Below are 20,054 nucleotides of genomic sequence, written 5' to 3'. Positions count from 1 at the left end.
TCATTGTCTGATTTTGCTGTTTAATTTCTTCCTTGATACTCCAAATCATCTGAAGCATGTATATCCTGAATTCTTTATCTGACATTCCATCTGCTGCAGCTGTTACCTCTTCTAAAGTTGCGTTGACCTGCATTGCTTGTGGTCCTTTCTTTCCTTGTCTTTTCATACTGCTTGCGTATCTTTCCTGCAGGTGCGGGCGGCGGCTCTGCTCTCTCCTTATTCCAATTGGGGTGACAAGTGTACCACGCCGGCTGGCCACCGGGCCTGATCCGCCAGTCGGTTGCAGGTTTGCCTACCCTGCAGACGCGGGCGGCGGTTCTACTCTGCCCCTACTCCAAATGGGGTGTCGTGACTACCCCGCCTGCAGGACGCTGGGCCTGTTCCTGGCACGGGCGGTGACTCTGCTCCGCCACTACTCCAATTAGGGTGGTGTTTGTACCGTGCCGGCAGGCTCCTGGGCCTGATCCACCGGTCTGTTGTAGGTCTGCCTACTTTGGAGGCGCGGGCGGCGGATCTGCCCTGCCCCTCCTACCACGCCTGCAGACCCCTGGGTCTGATCTGCAGTTTGATCACTGGTCTGCTCACCCTGCGGGCGCGAGTGGAGGTTCCACTCTGCGTATTAATATTTTGTTGAGGATTTTTGCTTTAAGTTTAGAAGACATCTTAGTCTATGAATTTTTTCGCCATACTATCTGTAATTTCATTATCAGGATAGCATTGGCTTCATAAAATACATTTGAAAGCTTTAATTTCTCTTCTCTTTCTGGAAGAGATTGTATAAGATCAATTTGATAGTAAACTCCAATGAAATCATCTGAGCCTGGATATTTCTTTTTCTAGAGCTTTTTAATTACTAGTTCAATATCTTTAATGGTTGTGTTGTTATTGCCTTATTATCTTTTTAATGGCTACAGAATGTGTAGTAATATTCTATTTCATTCCTGATATTGGTGTTTTGTAACTTTTCTCTTTTTCACCTTTATAAGTCTCACTGGAGATTTTTCAGTTTTATTGACTTTAAAAGAATCAACTTTACTCCTTTAATTTTTCTTTTGTTCTTTTTTTCTTAGCTATTTTCAATTTCATTGAGTTCCTTTGTGGTTTTATTATATCTTTTCTTCTGCCCACTTTGGATTTATCTTCCTCTCTTTTTTTCTAGGTACTTGAAGTGGAAGCTGAGATCATCATTTTGAGACTTTTTTCTGTTGCCTACCTTTGGTGCTATAAATTTCCTTCACAGTACTGCTTTAGTTGTGTCTCACAAAATTTGTTATATTGTATTTTACTTTCATTTAATTCAATTAAAAATTTCTTAACAATGTCTCCTTCAAATTGAGGATTATGTAGAATTGTGTTAAAAATTTTCCTATGGTCTTTCTTTTTTAATTTCTTTTTTATTTATATACGACAGCAGAATGCATTACAATTCCTATTGCACATATAGAGCACAATTTTTCATATCTGTGGTTGTATATATAGTATACTCACACCAATTCGTGTCTTCATACATGTACTTTTGATAATAATGATCATCACATTCACCATCATTTCTAACCCCATGCCCCCTCCCTTGCCCTCCAACCCTCTGCCCTATCTAGAGTTCATCTATTCCTCCCATGCTAACCCCCATCTCACTATGAATCAGCCTCCTCATATCAGAGAAAATATTTGGCATTTGGTTGTTTGGGATTGGTTAACTTCACTTAGCATTATCTTCTCTAACTTCATCCATTTACCTGCAACTGCCATGATTTTATTCTCTTTCATTGCTGAGTAATATTCCATTGTGTATATATGCCACTTCTTTCCTCATTCATCTATTGAAGGGCATCTACGTTGATTTTACAGTTTAGCTATTGTTAATTGGGCTGCCAAAAAACCAAATAACCCAATCAATAAATGGGCCAAGGATCTGAAAAGACAGTTCTCAGAAGATGATATACAATCAATCAAAAAATACATGAAAAAATGTTCAACATCTTTAGTAATTAGAGAAATGCAAACCAAAAATACTCTAAGATTGTATCTCATACCAGTCAGAATATTAGAATGGCAGATATCAAGAATACAAACAACAATAAGTGTTGACAAGGTTGTGAGGGAAAAAGATATACTCATACATTGGTGGTGGAACTGCAAACTGGTGCAACCAATCTGGAAAGCAGTATAGAGATTCCTTGGAAAACTGGGAATAGAACCACCATTTGACCCAGCTATCCCACTCCTTGGTTTATACCCAAAGGACTTAAAAACAGCATACTACAGGGACACAGCCACATCAATATTTATAGCAGCACAATTCCTATGGTCTTTCTAAAATTAATTTGTAGTTCGATTCCATAATGATCAGAGAAACAATCTTATGAATTAATTTTTTAAAAATCTGTTTTACGGCTCAGTGTATGGTATGTGTTGAATAATATTCCATGGGTGCTTCGGAAAATGTGTATCGTGCCATTGTTTATTGGAGTGTTCTAAATGCCAGCTAAATTTCATTGATTGTTTTTTAGGACTTCTATATACCTGCTGATTTTCTGTTTTGTAGTTTTATCAGTTGCTGATAGAGGGTTATTGAAGTCTGCAACTATAATAATGGTTCTATCTACTTCTCCTTTTGATTTATACATTTTGCTCTGCTGTTTGAGTGTGTGTGTGTATACATGTAATATCACTGTCTTCCTGATGAATCAAGCCTTCTATCATTGTAAAAGTACTGATGACTCAAGCAATTTTCTTTGTTCTGTACTCTATTAAATGTTAATAACAGCCACTTTTGTTTATCTTAAACTGAATGTTGGCATGATGTAAATTTTCCCATCCTTTATACTTTCAATCTACCTATATCTATAACTGAAGTGCGTTTTTTTGGTAAAAAAAACAATTTGTGGATTACTTGAATATATGTTAGGATTTCATCTTGATTTATTTTATTTTTAATATTTTATTTACATTTTTTAGTTTTCAGCAGACACAACATCTTTGTTTGTATGTGGTGCTGAGGATCGAACCCGGGCTGCACCCATGCCAGGGGAGCGGGGTACCACTTGAGCCACATCCCCAGCCCCAATTTATTTTATTTTTAATGTTTTGAGTTTATCTCTGTTTATTTTTCTTATGGTTGCTCTTGGTATTTCAATATAAAAATGTGACATTACAAGTCTAATGGTATTAATATTTTACTACTTTGAGTGAAGTATGGAAACCTTGCTTCCAATTTGGTTCCTTACCTTTCTTATTTAAATTTTACTTGTATTGAGTAACAGATACTGCTACAAATTTTCTCTTAATCATCAAATATGATTTATAAATCTCATGAAGGAAATGATAGTCTATTGTGTGTACCCATATTTATGTTGATTGCTCGTTCTTTCTTCCTGATCCTCCAAGATTCCTTTTTACAAATAATTTCCTCCAGTTCCATCCATTTACTGGCAAATGCTAAAATTTGCTTCTTCTTTAAGGCTGAATAGTATTCAATTGTGTATATATACCACATTTTCTTTATCCATTCATCTGTTGAAGGGCACCTAGGTTGGTTCCATAGTTTAGCTATTGTGAATTGAACTGCTATAAATGCTGATGTGGCTGTGTTACTGTAGTATACTGATTTTAAGTCCTTTAGGTAGAAACCAAGGAGTTGGATTTCTAGGTTACAACCAGTGAGATTCTACATCAGATACAAGCAGAAGAATGAGAAGTTATACTATATATGTATGATGTGTCAAAATGCATTCTGCAGTTATGCATAACTAATTAGGATGAATAAAATAATAATAATAATTTCCCTTCTGTTTGAAGTACTCCCTTTAGTAAACCTGCTAAGGGTAGGCATGCTAGTGAGCAATTATTTTAGTTTTCTTTAATCTGAAAATGTTCTTATTTCCATTTTTTACTCAAGGATAGCTTTGCTGGATATAGAAAACACAGCTACCAGTTCTTTTCTGTCAGCATTTGAAAAATGTTGTGCTACTTCCTATGGCCTGTTTCGTTCCAGATGAGAAATCTGCTGTCATTTGAATTGTTGCTCCCTTGTATATGTCATTACTCTTTGGATACTTTCAAGATTTGTCCTTTGTCTTTCAGCTTTCAAAAGTTTAATTATGATATAAGACATGGATTTATTTGGGTTTATATTGTTGAAAGATCATTCAGCTTCCTGAATATGTAGGTTTGTGACTTTTGTCGTTTTCAGGATGCTTTAAATCTTAATTTCTTTTAATACCTGTTTAGTCCCATTGCTTTTCTCCTCTTTTAGAAATTCAATAAGAATGTTGATATTTTGTTATTGTCTCACATGTCCTTAGGGATCTGTTTACTTTTTTAGTCTATTTTCTGTTGTTTCAGTTGGGTGAATTCTATTGTTCTCTTTTCAGATTTATTAACTCTACTGTCATCTCCAATCTGCTATTGAGCCCATCCATGAAATTTTAAAACTATCTGTTATAATATTTTTTAGTTCTGTATTTCCACTTGGTTCTTTATAACTTATATTTCTATTCTGAGCTATTTTTTTCATTTCAAGAGAATTTATATTTGCTTGTACAGTTACTTTTATGCTGGTTGCTTTAAAATTCTTGTCAAATAATTCCAATATCTGATTCATCTTGGTGTACCATGAGTCAACTATCATTTTTCACTCAAATTGTAATTTTCTTGTACTTTAATATCATTTCCCTTGTGTCTCTGGGCAGGAAAGAAGAATCTTGGGCCAGACCACTTAGTGCTAGTGGGTTCCTTTTGTTATTCTTCTTGGCTTCTTTGGTATCTCTGGGTGAGGGAGAAGAGTCTTAGGGTTGGGCATGGTGGCATATACCTGTAATCCCAGCAACTTGGGAGGCTTAGAGGATCACGAGTTCAAAGCCAGCCTCAGCAACTTAGTGAATCCCTATGCAACTTAGTGAGATTCTGTCTCAAAATAAAAAAAATAAAAAGGGCTGGTGATGTAGCTCAATAGTTAATCCCCCTGGGTTCAATCCCGAGGTAGAAAAAAAATTAATCTCAGACTGCAGGTTCAAAGAGGCTGGTTCGTTTTTTCCTCTTACGCCTACTTGACTTAGTGTTTCTGAGTTGCTGAGGAGACTTTTGAGAAAAAAGGAGCAAATAGTCTTTTTAAATATACCTTTTATTTCATTGATTTATTTTTATGTGGTACTGAGAATAGAACCCAGTGCCTTGCACATGTTAGGCAAGCATTCTACCACTAGCCCCATCCCCAGCCTGCAAATAGTCTTTCCAGACCCGGTTCTGTCCAGCCAGTGTGTTTTTGTAGGCAGAGTTTATTTAGGTCTGCAGGGATGGAAAGGGCTTTGGTTGACTGCTCATTGTTACCAAGGATTCCAATCAGTTCCCATTGCTAGTGGTGTCATGTTGTTAGAGGGACTCCTTTGTTCTAGAAGTGGATGAGCCTACTTGGACTATGTTCTGTTGCTCTGTTGGAGATTGGGAAATGCAAAGCCTGAGTTGCCTTTTTATAATGGGTTGGGGTAGGCAGGATGTCCACCACTAAATCATTCCTCTATTCTGTGGTTCCAAATCAGTTTGTTTTCATTAGAGTATCATTCATAACTCTTTGATTATCACTTGTACCATTTCCAGGATTTATAGTTATTCTTACTTTGAAGAGAAAGGGAAAAGTGGACCTATGTCATCTTGTTTAGTTGATAAAAGTCTCCATTTGCTTTTAACATCAGTTCTTGGGCAATAGAAGTGTGTGTGTGTGTGTGTGTGTGTGTGTGTGTAGATGAATAAGGTGCATCAAAATGATAGGGATGATATGGCTAGCATTGTATCTACCTCACTTACAACATTTTCTTTCCTGAGCAGGATAGGCATTATATTCAATTGAGATAAGTATACCATTTAGGGACTTTAACAAAAAAAACCTACACCACATATGGAGAAGAGGAAATGATTGATGAGACAAAACTGTAGTGAACTTCTCTCATTAGAAATGATAGGTGGGCAGAAAGTGTGAGCCACTGAATTTAAGAAAAACAAAAGTACATGTAGATTACAACAAAAAGGACATGAATAAATAAATTATCAAAGAAGTTTATATTCACTATCAAGCCTACATTACACACTAATTATACTGAATATGTTTGCTAAGTCATTGTAATGAATTGCTAGACTTAGGTTTTAAACATTCTTTAGTTCTAGGTTTTAAACATTCTTTAGTTCCTATGGGTCTTGATTCTAAAGAGCTACTGATGTTTGATTGGATTGTCTTTATCTGGGATATGAATGATTCTTTAAAGCAGTTACTCTTCCAAAGAATGGTGCTAGTTTGGGATCAATATTGGTTTTCAATGTCTGGGATAGCATGTTTGCCTTAATGTTTCAGTTTGACAATGTGATATTCTGCTCTAAAGTTTATGTCTTAGAAGATATTTTAGATGATTGTTGTATTTTGTACTGTTCAGCGTTTGAAGAATTTGGCATTTAGTATTGAAGTTTGTTTCTTCTTGATTATATCAGTAGAGCCTTTTTGCTTCTTTCTCTTTGGTGGTTCCATGTAAATTGAGGGCATGCATTTATGGGTGCTAAATAATTGAGGCATTGCCATACTGTCTTATTGCTTCTCTAAATATTTTATCTATGAAAATCTTATCTTCTCAACATTAAACCTCTCTGGGCCTCATATTTAAATGAAAAAAATTGAAAATAATTCCTAAGACTTGGTTCTAAAATTCTGTGATTTTCATGAATGAAGATATAAATTTTTATTAGTAATTACTTTAGAGAAAAAATTTGATACAGCAGGCCCTCTGGGATGTAGGGGGGGGGGGGAACCTTGCATCTGAAAGATTAAATGGAATTTTTTTCTGAAAAATAGAAATCCAGGTTTCAGTTTAGAATGGAGTAATGTAAGAAATATTTTCTTTTAAAAATATTTTTTAAATTTTTAAAAAAATATTATTTTTGGTTATACATGACAGTAGAATGTGTTTTGACATATCATACATACATGGAGTATAATTTTCCATTCTTATAGTTGTACAATATGTGCAGTTTCACTGGTTGTGTATTAATATATGAATATTGGAAAGTTATGTATAATTGATTCTACTGTCTTTCCCAGTCTATTCTCCCTCCTTTCTCCCCACTCCCCCTGTCTAATCCATAAACCTCCACTTATCCCTCTCCCTTCTCAATGCCTATTATGAATTAGCATCCTCATGTAAGAGAGAAGATTCAGCCTTTGTTTTTGTGGCACTGGCTTATTTCATTTAGTATGATAGTCTCCAGATTCATCCATTTACTGGTAAATGCCATGATTTAATTCTTCTTAATGGCTGAGTAATATCCCATTGTGTACATGTACCACATTTTCTTTATCCATTCATCTGTTGAAAGGCACTTAGGTTGGTTCAATAGCTTAGCTATTGTGAATTGAACTGCTATAAACATTGATGTGGTCGCATCTCTATAGTATGCTGATTTTAAGTCCTTTGGATATATGCCAAGAAGTGGGATAACTGGGTCTAATGGTGGTTCCATTCCAAGTTTTCTGAGGAATCTCCATACTGCTTTCCAGAGTGGTTGCACCAATTTGCAGTCCTACCAGCAATGTATGTGTGAACCTTTTCCCCGACATCCTTGCCAACATTAATTGTTACTTGCATTCTTGATAATTGCCATTCTGACTGGAGAGATAGTAATTTGTATTTCTGTAATTGCTAGTGATGTTGAACATTTTTTCATATATTTGTTGATCATTGGTATTTCTTCTGTGAAGTGTCTATTCAGTTTCTTTGCCCATTTATTGATTATTGGTGGGGTTTTTTGGTATTTTGTTTTTTTGAGTTCTTTATATAACCTGGAGATTAATGCTCTATCTGAGGTGCAGATGGCAAAGATTTTTTTTCCCCATTTTGTGGGCTCTCTAGAAGAAGTATTTTCTAAGAGATCTCTGGTACTTAAAATGCTATCTTGCTCAACTAATTTGTTTATATTTTTGTAAATCTTATGTTTCTTTTTGAGAGGCTTGCTAGAAATGTTAATAATAATTGTCACATCTATGGCTCAGCCCTTTTTGATAAAAATACCATGTTTAACTCCCATCTCCTGTTTTCCAAAAGAGTTTCCCATTACTTGTTATGGATTAAACTAACAGTGCTCTTTGAGTAGTGCATCAAAGGAGGTAATTTAGGATTTTGTGATATTTAGTGTTTTGTTGTTATCCTAAAAAGTGAATGCAGCTCGATTACTAATCAGTTGTCAAGGACTGGGGATTGTGAAATCTTCTATCAAAATCATAGAGATTCAGGCTCTGGGATTCCACATTGCTTCTATGTGATAGAAATTACCAACTTTCCAAAGCCAATTGGCTGTGATAAACCCATTTGCAAAAATGAAAACTAAGCCAGGCACGGTGGCCCCTGCCTGTAATCTCTGGCTTGAGAGGTTGAAGGAGGAAGATTATCAGTTCAAATCCAGCCTCAGCAATTTAGTGAGGCCCTAAACAACTCAGTGAGACTCTGTTTCAAAACACACACACACACACACACACACACACACACACAAAGGCTCATGGTTAAGTACTCCTAAATTTAATCTGGGGTACCTAAAAAATTAAAAAAGAAATCTAAGACCCTGGCTTTTCTTTTCTTTTACTTGTAGTTATGGACAACTTAAAGGCAGAAAACCTGAAGTAAATATTGTACTGTTGAAATATAATGATTTCTTTATAAGACCTAACAGAATGTGAATCTCTGATAATTGAAATGATTTTGTAAAATTAAGCTCAAAATTATTTATATAACTTGACTTTTCCCCCTTATAGATGTATATACTTTTATCAAGTTATCTATACAGTTATTGCAAGATTCATTTTACTTGCTAATAACCACAAAATCCTAAAGAACATCCTACACACACACCTCAGAATTTCTGGATATGCAAATTAAAAGTAATTTTAATGCTCAAGACAGTGAGATAAGTTAGTAGATTTTCTACCACCATGATTATTCTCACATCGTAGGTAAATGATTCTCAGGTAAATTTAAAGTACTAGTTTCCCTAAGGTAAATATGCAGGATTTCATTTTGGGTGATTTAAATTGGAGAAAGTTTACGACAATCTTGAATTTTACTATGCACCATTATCACTTGGATCTTCCATCATGATTCCAAATTCCACTTATCCAAGCCTAAACTGGGTGTGTGTTTTTTGTTGTTGTTGCTCTGAGTGAGGCTTCTGTCTCAATTTTTCAATTTTTGTGAATTTTACCAGTATTGTCTGAATTTCCAAAAATCAAAATTTGAACTCTTAGAGGTTTCTCTGTTATTATCTCTTAAACTTGTTACTATATCCCATTAATTCCTCCTTTCTAATTGTGATAGGATTAGGGTCTTCACATTGTTTCACCTCATTCCCTGCCTTCTTCATTTCCAATTATTCAGTTAGTCTAAAAATTGGAATTGAGGATACAATGGTAAGTAGTGAAAGAAGAGATCCTTGCCCATATGGCATAGGAAGGAAGACAGATATTAATATGCACATCCAAACACCTGTAAAACTGCAGGTATGGAAAATACTATGAAGAATAAGTATGAGATGTCATAATACTCTCAGATAGACTACTTTGAGCTACTTGTGAGGTTAGGTAATTTAGGCTTTCCTGATGAAGTGATGCATGAATTGAGATCTGAAAGATGAATTAATAAAATGAAGAAGAACAGGAACAACATTGTAATTTGTGGCAACAGAATGTGCAATGCTTTTTTGGTAGAAGGAGAATACTAAGTACTAGAGAACTGAAAAGAAGCTTAGAGCTGGGTGCAGTGGCACACACCTGTGATCCCAGTGACTCAGGAGGCTGAGGCAGGAGGATTGCAAGTTCGAGGGCAGCCTCAGCAACTTAGCGAGGACCTAAGCAAATCAGCAAAACTGTCTCTAAAAAAATAAACAAAAGGTCTTGGGATATGGCTCTGTGGTTAAGTGGCCCTGGGTTCAATGCTCAGTATGAGAGAGAGAGAGAGAGAGAGAGAGAGAGAGAGAGAGAGAGAGAGAAAAGAAGAAGAAGAAGAAGAAGAAGCTTGGAAGAAAAGGGAGAGACTTGGAACAAATTAAGGCTGGAGAGGTGGGTAGGAATCAAACCATAAATGGTTTTATAGGCTCCACTAAAAAAAATTATTTTCATCCTGTGAACAATGAAAAGCCACTAAAAGGAGCTGAGTGTGTGCTTGTGTGTGTGTGACATGATTATATTTGCCTTTCAAAAAGATCATTCTGATTGCATAATAGAACAGATTGGAGGGGACCCAAGAGCAGTGACAGAGAGCTCAATGGAGAGGTTGCTGTAGTAGTCAGAGGTTGGTAGTTTGATCAGCATGGCAACTGATAGAGAGAAATTGATTGTATCGAGGTATTTAGGCCAGTCATTGTGGTGCACACCTGTGATCTCAGCAACTGGGCTAAGGATAGAGGATCATAGGTTCAAGGCCAGCCTAGGCAACCTAGTAAGACTATTGCAAAATAAAAAATAAGAATAAAAAGAGTGGGAATGCCACTCAGTTATAGAGCACCTCTGGGTTCAATTCTAGTATCTGCAAAAATAAGAAAGAGAGAGAAATTCAGGCAATAAGATCTAAAGAACACAATTACAGGTTGGTTATGGCAGGTGAGTGGGAGAATGGAGGAGACAGATGGAGAGGAGTTTAACTTTTATAACTAAAGGTATGGTGGTATCATTCAGTAAAGAAATACCAGAAGAAGATCAGTTTGGATAGAAGATGATGAGTTCATGTTGGGGTATGTTCAGTTTGAGATATTAAAGCTATCTAAGAGATTACATCAAGGAAGCAATTAGTTATAAAAATGTGTAGTTCAGAATACAGAATTGGTCCGCAGATATGACTTTGAGATTGGTCTGTGTATAGGTGTAAACTGAAACACTGGTTGTGGAAAAACTGCAGAATGAGAAGAGTAGAGAGGCTGGGGCCAAGCCTTTGCAAGGTAAAATAGGGTGAGTCTGCAAAAGATACAGAGAAGGAGTAGCCAGAGAAGTAGAGGTAGTCAGCATAGATAAACTATCTTTAAAGAATTTGGGGAGTTATGGGGAGAAGAGAGATAAGGCAGTGCCTGCAGAGGAATGTGGGGTTTTGATTTTTTTATTTCAAGAGACTGGAATATGTTTCATATCAGGATGGAAACACTGATTAGGGACAGAAAGTGATAACTGATGATTTGAGGTTTCTGAATGGTAGGAGGTGACAGGATCTAAAGCACAGTTGAGTTTCTAGCTGATGATTTCAATTACTTTTTCTTTTAAAGTAGGAGGCATGATGATCTGATAAACATGTGGGGGTGGAATTTGAAAATGGGGAAGATTTGAAAGAGTTATTGCTGTGTGGGAGCATAAATTGACCAGAGAAAAGTAGTAGGGTGGATGGGCAGTGTGAAAGTCTTATTTGAGGTTGAAGTTATGGTACATGCTAATTTATCCTCTTGGGTGACCGTGTCCATCAGTGCTTGATTGCCCAAGTGCAGGCATGGAGGAAATGGACAATAGGGATGGCTCAGAGTTGGTGGGAGGAGATTGGGGGAAGAGGACTTACCAGCATCTTAAGAGTCTCTTTGTGTCCAGTCCCCTCTAGTTCCTGCTCATCCTGTATACCACCACGAAATTTCTTTTCCTCAAGACTGCTTTTTATTAACTCATTCCCCTTGGTCAAGAATATGGATCATTCATGGGCTGGGGCTGTAGCTCAGTGGCAGAGTGCTTGCCTAGCATGCATGAGGCACTGGGTTCCATCCTCAGTACTACATTAAAAAAGCACCTCATAAGCACCTCAGCACCACATAAAATAAAAGCATGCTGTCCATACACAACTACAAAATTTTTTTTTTAAGAATATGGATCACTCAAAATGGTGCAATGATTTAGAGCACAGATGATAAACCTTGGTTTGAATTTCAAGTGTGAACTTGGATGATTCATGTGAATTTTCTAACAATTCTAAAATAAGGATAATCATAATATTTACCCTATAGTTATTAGGCAGATTAAATGAGATTGCATGCAGCACTGTACTTGGTTTGTAGTAAATACCCAATACATGAAAGCAGCTACATTATCTTTTCTCATCTGTCTTCCTACTCTTCCCTTCAGGTCCCATCTTAATCTTTCATTCTTTCTCATCACTATTCAACACACTCCCTCCCATTCCCTGCTAGATTGATCTTTTGCTGCCTCCGTATTCAATGCCATGTACCTTTGCCTAATCTACCCTAATTCTATCATTTCTCAAAGGTGTAAGAGAAAGCTTCCTCATTAGCTTGAAGCCAGGTTTGCTCTTTCACAGTATTGATCTCCCATTGCATACTGGTGACGTGTAGAACCTTATTATATTCTATTGTTTGCTTTATTATAAACTTCATTATTGTTTTGTTTTAAAATACTATTGTATCTTTTAAAATATTTCAGTACTATAAAACTTTCTCAATGAGAGTATAAACTCTTTGAGGGAAGGAATCATGCTATAAGTCTATGTATTTCTCACAGAACTTAGAATAGTAGAATAGTATTCACAATTCTAGTTAACTTTAATTGATCTGAATGGAGGCATAAGTTAGGCTCCATTGTTCTTCAGAGCAGGGTACAAAGTCCCATGGGGTAACCAAACAATATGCTAGAATATAGGAAGAAAATATTACAATTTCTCCTTATATTTTTGTTACCATTTTTTGACATTTCTATTTTTGTGTATGTTATAATGTATATAATACAAATATACACAAATCTATCTATCTATCTATCTCATGGTTAAGACATTTTAATCTTGAGGCTCCAGATAAAAATGTTTTCAGTTTCTAGTGTTTAAATGAGTGATAGAAAGTTGACTTAGACAGATCAAATATTTTTTGAGAAGTTACTGTGTGCCAGGCATTATGCTAAATGTTTCACACACATTAACTCACTTAAGTCTCATGACAATTTTATAAGGTGGGTGTTATTACAGTCCTTACATTGCAGAATAGGATATTGAAGCACAGAGTTTAAGTAAGCTACTGCAAAGTTTTATAGTAAGCAAGTAATGAATCAAGATTTAAAACTACTTCTATTTGAATCAAAAGTTGATATTCTTTTTTAGAAGATTTTTTAAGTACACAATTTGGTTACTTTAATAGATATAAAACTAATAGAATTATCCATTTCTTCTTTGGTGATTTTTGGTAAATATGTCTTTCAAGGATTTTGTACCTTTCCCAAAGCTAATTCTGTCAATCAGTGCTACTTTAGCATGTTTCCCTTTCTTAAGTATCTATATGGACATACCATGGTAGGAATACCTTCCATGGTAATAGTAAGTTACCTAACCAAGGTATTATGAGAACCATATAAGATATTAGTGAGTATACATCATTTTAAGAAAAATGAAATAAACAATGTGATTATGTCTATGATACTTATTTCTCTTAAAAATGAAAAAGAAACTAGATGTTTTCCATAAAAAATTGTTTCTGATTTCTAAGGCTGAATCCAAAGTAAAAAATGCCTTCTGATTTTACAGTTCTTTCTGAAAATATGACAATTGAAGAAACAAGTATGCCTCTTCCACAACAAATAAACTTGACAACCCCTTCCCAAATTACTGAACTAAGACCACAAAAGACTGTACATGTATCTGCAGTGATGTCTAAAAGCATTCCTATGGATGCAACGAATTATACAACTTTATCATATTCTAATAAAACATCTTCACCTGTAGAAATAATGACTGCATCAAAAAATTTAAGGACATCTATAGCTGAGACAGCTACCTTTGCTGCAGATGGTCTATCTTCTGCAGCCATCTCTCGGCCTACCCAGAGTACATCTATATGCACTACCACTGATTCCATGAAAATAACTAAATCCTCAAGTTCAGAAAGCAAAAGGACAACAAAAATGGCAGAAGTCATGTCTACTAAGACCTCACATCCAACTACAGCTATTAATTTCCTTTCCACATCTGGATTTACCAAGAATTCAAGTCCATCAGAAACTTCAGCTGAATCTCAGTCAGCTATTATGAAGACCACATCTTTATTCTCAATTATTGAGTCAACATCCATGTCTACAACATCTTGGCCCAAACAGAAATCTACAGTTATTCCACCTTTCCCTTTTACCACATCTGGGCAAGAGTTTCTTGTATCTACAGCTGCCAGAACTGTACCTTGGTCCACAGTAGAAGAGACTTCAGGTACAAGTACTGTCACTGAGACTGCATCAACATTCCCACCTGAGTCTGTGCTCATCTCTACAGTTGCTCCAGTGGATTCTATATTTACGAGAAATCAGACAATATCTACATTGGCAAAAACTGATGTGCAAACAGCATTTACAGTTCATTCTGTTATGCCTTTTGAGACCACACCTGCTGTAAGAACAGCAGAAACAGAATGGGCATCTACAAATTTCCAGAATATTTCTTCACCCAGCTTGGAGGATGCCATATCTACCTCCAATGCAAAAGACACCTCTTCTATGGCTTTTTATTCTGTGACCTCCTCTCCAATCACTAGAACTCAGAATGTACAGACAGTTGTTGATGCTGAGAGTTCAAACACAGCCTTCACTCCTGCAATCACACTTGCACCTACAGTGGCTAAAACTACTTTCTCCTCCACAATCGCAGGGTCAGTACATACTCACAATACACCCACAGCTGGTGAACACATGCTTACTTTAATTTCTACTAAATCACTTTCCACATCCAAGGCATCTGAATCAGATTCCACACCCACAACTGATGAAACTGCCCATGGATTTTCCACCAATGGTAACACTTGGACTTCTAGGCCAGAACAGACCCTGGTAACATCTATAAATACAACTACCACACTTACATTTGTACCTAATGAAAAGTTCACATCAGCATTACATGGGAATATTACTAATACAGAATATTCATCCACAACTACTAATATTATCACCCCACTGGAAGCCTCCACAGAAAGTAAGGCTACCACTAGTACTGATACCACTACAGCTAGATATACAACAGCTCTTACCAAAATAATATCTTCACAGTTTGCTAATTTTTCTACCATTTCTGGAACTACAAATGTAACTAATCTGCCTGAGTTTAAATTTACCACCTTACTACTAAAAACCAACTCTATGTCCACAGTAGGTGCAAATGAACTTCCTTCAACACCAAAGGAGACAGTTGTTCCATCAGCAGATATAACATCTACCCTTGCTGATATTAAACTAAAATTTTCTACTGAAGAAAACACTTCTGAAGCAACACAAACAGAAACAAATGGTACAAGCACATTTGGTGATACAACAGCCCCAGTACCAAAGTCTGTCACAACAGAAAGATTCAATGTTACTGTGACAAGAAAAGAAACAACTTCCCATCATCCTAAGGAAAAATCAACAATAGCAGCAGTAGCTGAGCTTTCTCAATTTTCAACAATGCTGGAAATGATAGATGAATCAGCACAAACAGTGACAGCTTTTGCCACTGTTTCCCCTTTTCCTGATACAGAAAATTTAACTAATCTATTGGATCATAAAACTGTAACTACTGAGGTGGGAGGGAATTGGTTTTCAACAAATTTGATGCAAACCACACCTAAGAGTCCATACAATGGAGCTACAGAAATCTTTAATTCAACCCACAACTATTCAGCACAATGGACTTCAGAGACACCTGAGGGAAATTTAGCTCTGTCTCCCACTTCTGGGAAAATGCAGACATTCCCTGAACTCCTGGATGCTTCTACCACAAGAATATTGGAAGCCAGTGTCACCACTATTCCTACAGACAGGACAGCTTTGTTCTCGTCTGCTGATGTCATACCTCCACAGACTGCAGCTACTCATTCCTCAGTAACCCCTACAGCTGTTACCAGTATGTTTTCACTGCCAGTTAATGTTTCTGGTGTCACTTCTTCTGTCGTCTCTATGGTGGTGTCTGATGAAACTAAGGTGACCATGTCTGAGCCTTTTACACTGGCCAAGGATTTCTCCACATCTATGTTCTCGAATGTTTCAACTCTGTCATCTGCTACAAAAACCACAGCATTGGTGCCACAATTGAGTCAAACAGCTTCCACAACCAGTGATGCTATGCCTACCCACAGAAACTCAACTGATACCACTTCAGAGGCCGTAGTGATCTCTACTACAAAGACACCCATGGCAGTTCCCCCTCTGACAGAAACTGTAGTCTCAATGAGACCTCTCACTCCTGTGACATCTAACACTAGGACAATCCTTTCCTCCACCTCAGCTGACATAGTAACACCATCCACACACACTCTTGTATGCTCAAAACCTCCCCCTGACAACATACCTTTTGTGTCCTCTACTCATTTGGTCACAACTACATCTGCACCAGTAACAACTCAACCCATATCTCAAGTGGAGAAGACTTCTACCTATGGTCTTAGCTTTCCATATACTTTCAGCAGTGGTGGAAATACTGTTAGCTTGGCTACTGGCACCACAGAGACCTCTGTTGTTGATGAAGACATGTCTTTGCACACCTCTGCCAAAAATCTTACTACCTCAGTAGGCATTCACGTTTCTCAGCCTTCCACACGTCTTGTAAACACACCAGTCTTTACCCAATTGGCAACTGGCACCTCTAATTTATCTTCTGACCAAGAGCAGATAACCACTTCCCTGGGGAAAACCACAAGGACTTTGGCAGGGACAGAAATGTCTCCTTCAAAGAATTCTTTTATTTCCTATTCCCAGGGTACTTCATCCTTAGAAATGACAGATACAGGATTTTCTGAAACCACAAAACCTTCTAGCTATCGAACACATTCACCTTCAGAGATTCAATCTGGGACTATACCTGATGGGAATTCAACTTCATTTCTGACTTCTGGGAGCACAGAGGCTACACTTACCTTGACCTCAAGTAAAACAGCAGATGTTCACATTTCAGAAATGTCTACTAGTTTTGGGAAAACAATTCTCCCTTCACAAGCTCTGACAATAACCACTTTTTTGTCTCCTGATAAAGAAAGCACAAATGACCTTCATGTATATACTCCCAGAACTGCAGAAATGATAGTGAATTCCTCCTCTACAACTCACCTTGTCTCATATCACCAGAATACTTCAATCATTCATACCATAACTCCCAGGACAACCAGAATATCAAATAATGTACTCATCAACACAACTCTTTCAGACCTGCCTTCACTTAAGACTCAACCTGAGATAACTTCATTAGTTGCCTCTTCTACTTCTGAAAGCATACATACTTTACCTAAGTCTTTGTCTCCTTCCACAGCTGGATTATCCAATAACAATTTTACAATGATTTCAACTAATGGGATCACTACAGTCCTTTCTGTAACTACAACACTTCTTGGGGAAACTTCCACGACAACCTCAATTCCTGTTTACCATATAACCTCACTGCCAGTTAATGCCACTACTTTCACTTCCAAAAATGCTTCTGATACTCCCACAATACCAATGACCAAGTCTTCTAAAACCACACACTCAAATTGTTTGAAAAATACTACTATGACCACTTCTGGGCCCACATTTGAGATGTCTTCTAGGCCAATTAATGATTCTGTTTCCTTACCTGCAGCAGGTTATTTTGACACTTCCACAACAAGTGGGTCATTCTCTATTTTATGGTCTTCAACTACCCCTAGGACTGCTATGACCACACAAATATCTACACTGAATGCCATACCTGTGACATATGTTGAACCTACTTCAGAAATGATCACACCTACAGCCACATCCTTTCCAACACAGCCAAGTTTTCTATCCATGAAAACCATTTCAACCACTATTCCAGCTGGAATAGTGACTTCAGTTGTAGGTACCACTGCCACCTCTCTACTTAGTTCTAAGAACAGTGAAGCTATTTCCTCCATTCCAACAAGCACGTCTTCACCATTGCTGTCAACAATCCAACAATCATTAAAAGGAGATGAAGCTACAACCCTGGGCATATTACTTGGGATTACTAACAGCTCCCGTTTGGCTATGAGCAGTGGTAGAGTGACATCTCTCGCAAATACTTATTCTAGAACTCCTGTCCCTGAAAATGGGCTTTTGCCTACTCCTTCAGATAATCTTCATACTTCCTTGAATATCCAGGTTTCCCCATCTTCAACTGACTCTAAGAGCACTTTTGGATCCACAAAAAGTGTAAAAGACACCACCATTTACCTTTCCTCTAATATGGGAAATATGACTTCCTTGTCAGAAAATATCTCCTTATCAGCTGAGATAACAAAAAGAGCTACATCTGGGAATACTCCTGTTTTATATCCTTCATGGACCCCATCCAATACAACTACACCCTCTTTGACATCACTTCTTTATTCACCTCATGGTACTGAGGCAAATGCTGAGTTCTCTACTCCAGAGGTCTCTCTTACATCACAAATGGTTGAATATCCAGTTCTTGGAACAAAAATTACATCTAGTAACACAAAGTCTCTGCTTACAACTTCCTGGAACACACCCAGAACTGAATATTCTCAGTTTCCAATTTCTACTACTACTCATGTGCCTACATCCAAAAAGACAGAAACAGAGACTCTGCACCTTGTTCCTGGGTCTTTGTCAACATATGCAGCCCCGCAGACTGGTCTAGTCTCTAAAGATGTTATGGCAATGTCATCAATTACCACATCAGAAATTTTTCCTACCTTTGGTATTTCTGAAAGCTCTTCATTGTCAACATCTTTAAGAGATATCTTCACCTCTTCTGCTAACAGTAAGCACACATTTGAGAAAACAACCACATCTGTAATGCCTAGGACCACATATCCATCAAATCCTTCTAAAATCTCCAAGACTACTACTTCATCAGTGCTGACTTGGATCTTATCTAGTCTTCCTTCAGGTTTTTCCCTGGTGACTATAACTAATGCTCCTCATGTTATAACTTCCTCCCCAGTAGGGGTGTCAAAATCTACATTTCCAACTTCTTCCATGATATCAACATACCCACACATTAACATTTCAATACTTCCCTTTGCTACTGAAAGCACCACACTTACAAAAAATACTCCTACACCTACCCTGGGCAGTATCATTAATGGCTCTCCAACTTCTCTCCCCATTTCTACAAAAATCACAGATGACAATGTATACATTTCCACAACCCCTGAAGTATCCTCCAGAGCTACTATGACTACCAACTCCAGAACTATGTCTCAACCTCCATCTGTTGATGGAATGAGTATGTCACATTCTACAGCTGACCACACTCCATCTATTGGTTCCATGTCTCTGCCTAAACCTACAAAAACATCTGCATGGAGCTCAATTCCAGCCGAGTCAGTATCTTCTACTTTAACTCTTCCTAATCCCATACTAGATTACCTCATAAATACAACCACTACTACATCCAGTGCCACTGGAGCTTTATTTTCATTCACAGCTACTGGAATAACACATCCTTCCAAAGCAACTGTGACTTCACTAAAGTCTTCTTCTTTTGAGACAACCTGGATGGACTCCACATATTCCTTTCTATCTACAGAAGCACTGACTTCACCAGTTGCTGCTGAGCCCAAAGGTACTATTTCTTTATGTACGTATCCCTAATAGAAGGCATAATGGGCCATGTGTTCTCTAAGTTAGACAGTTCTATGAGAGCAGAAAAGATGAAGAAGTGTGCAAGTGTTTCTCTTCTTCAGAGACATAGTGTTCTTGTGCAAACATAATTGTGTAGAAAAGTTTCTTGTATTTAATTAAATATAATGCAAATGTATCTTTGCACTCAGTATGACATTTTTAAGCCTCCTTTCTACACGTTTTGTTCTTTTTTTTAAATTCTAAGTAATATTTTATTTTTGTTTGAAGTGCTTTCCAAAGTAGATTAAACTGATACAGAAATTTTTCTTTCTTTCTTTTTTTCTTTTTTTTTTTAATTTTTTATTGTGGGTTGTTCAAAACATTACAAATTTCTTGACATATCATATTCCACACTTTGATTCAAGTGGGTTATGAACTCCCACCTTCACCCCATACACAGATTGCAGAATCACATCAGTTACACATCCATTGATTTACATATTGCCATACTAGTGTCTGTTGTGCTCCTCTGCCTTTCCCA

The 20,054-nt window shown here is 37.1% G+C and overlaps 1 protein-coding gene across 4 annotated transcripts in view; it reads left to right on the top strand.

The window, feature by feature from the left end:
- Positions 1 to 20,054, top strand: part of Adgrg4 (adhesion G protein-coupled receptor G4) — a 115,636-nt gene that overhangs the window by 30,288 nt on the left and 65,294 nt on the right. For all 4 annotated transcript variants that reach the window (XM_048796977.1, XM_048796978.1, XM_048796976.1 and 1 more), the window contains one exon: positions 13,518 to 19,514. In XM_048796977.1, the coding sequence (XP_048652934.1) occupies positions 13,518 to 19,514 (5,997 nt within the window). The remainder of the gene's footprint in view (positions 1 to 13,517; positions 19,515 to 20,054) is intronic.

This window comes from Marmota marmota, unplaced genomic scaffold (genome assembly GCF_001458135.2).
Source record: "Marmota marmota marmota unplaced genomic scaffold, marMar, whole genome shotgun sequence".
Taxonomy (NCBI): Eukaryota; Metazoa; Chordata; class Mammalia; order Rodentia; family Sciuridae; genus Marmota; species Marmota marmota.
The sequence above is the reverse complement of the archived record's forward strand: the minus strand, read 5'-3'. Positions and strand labels throughout refer to the sequence as shown.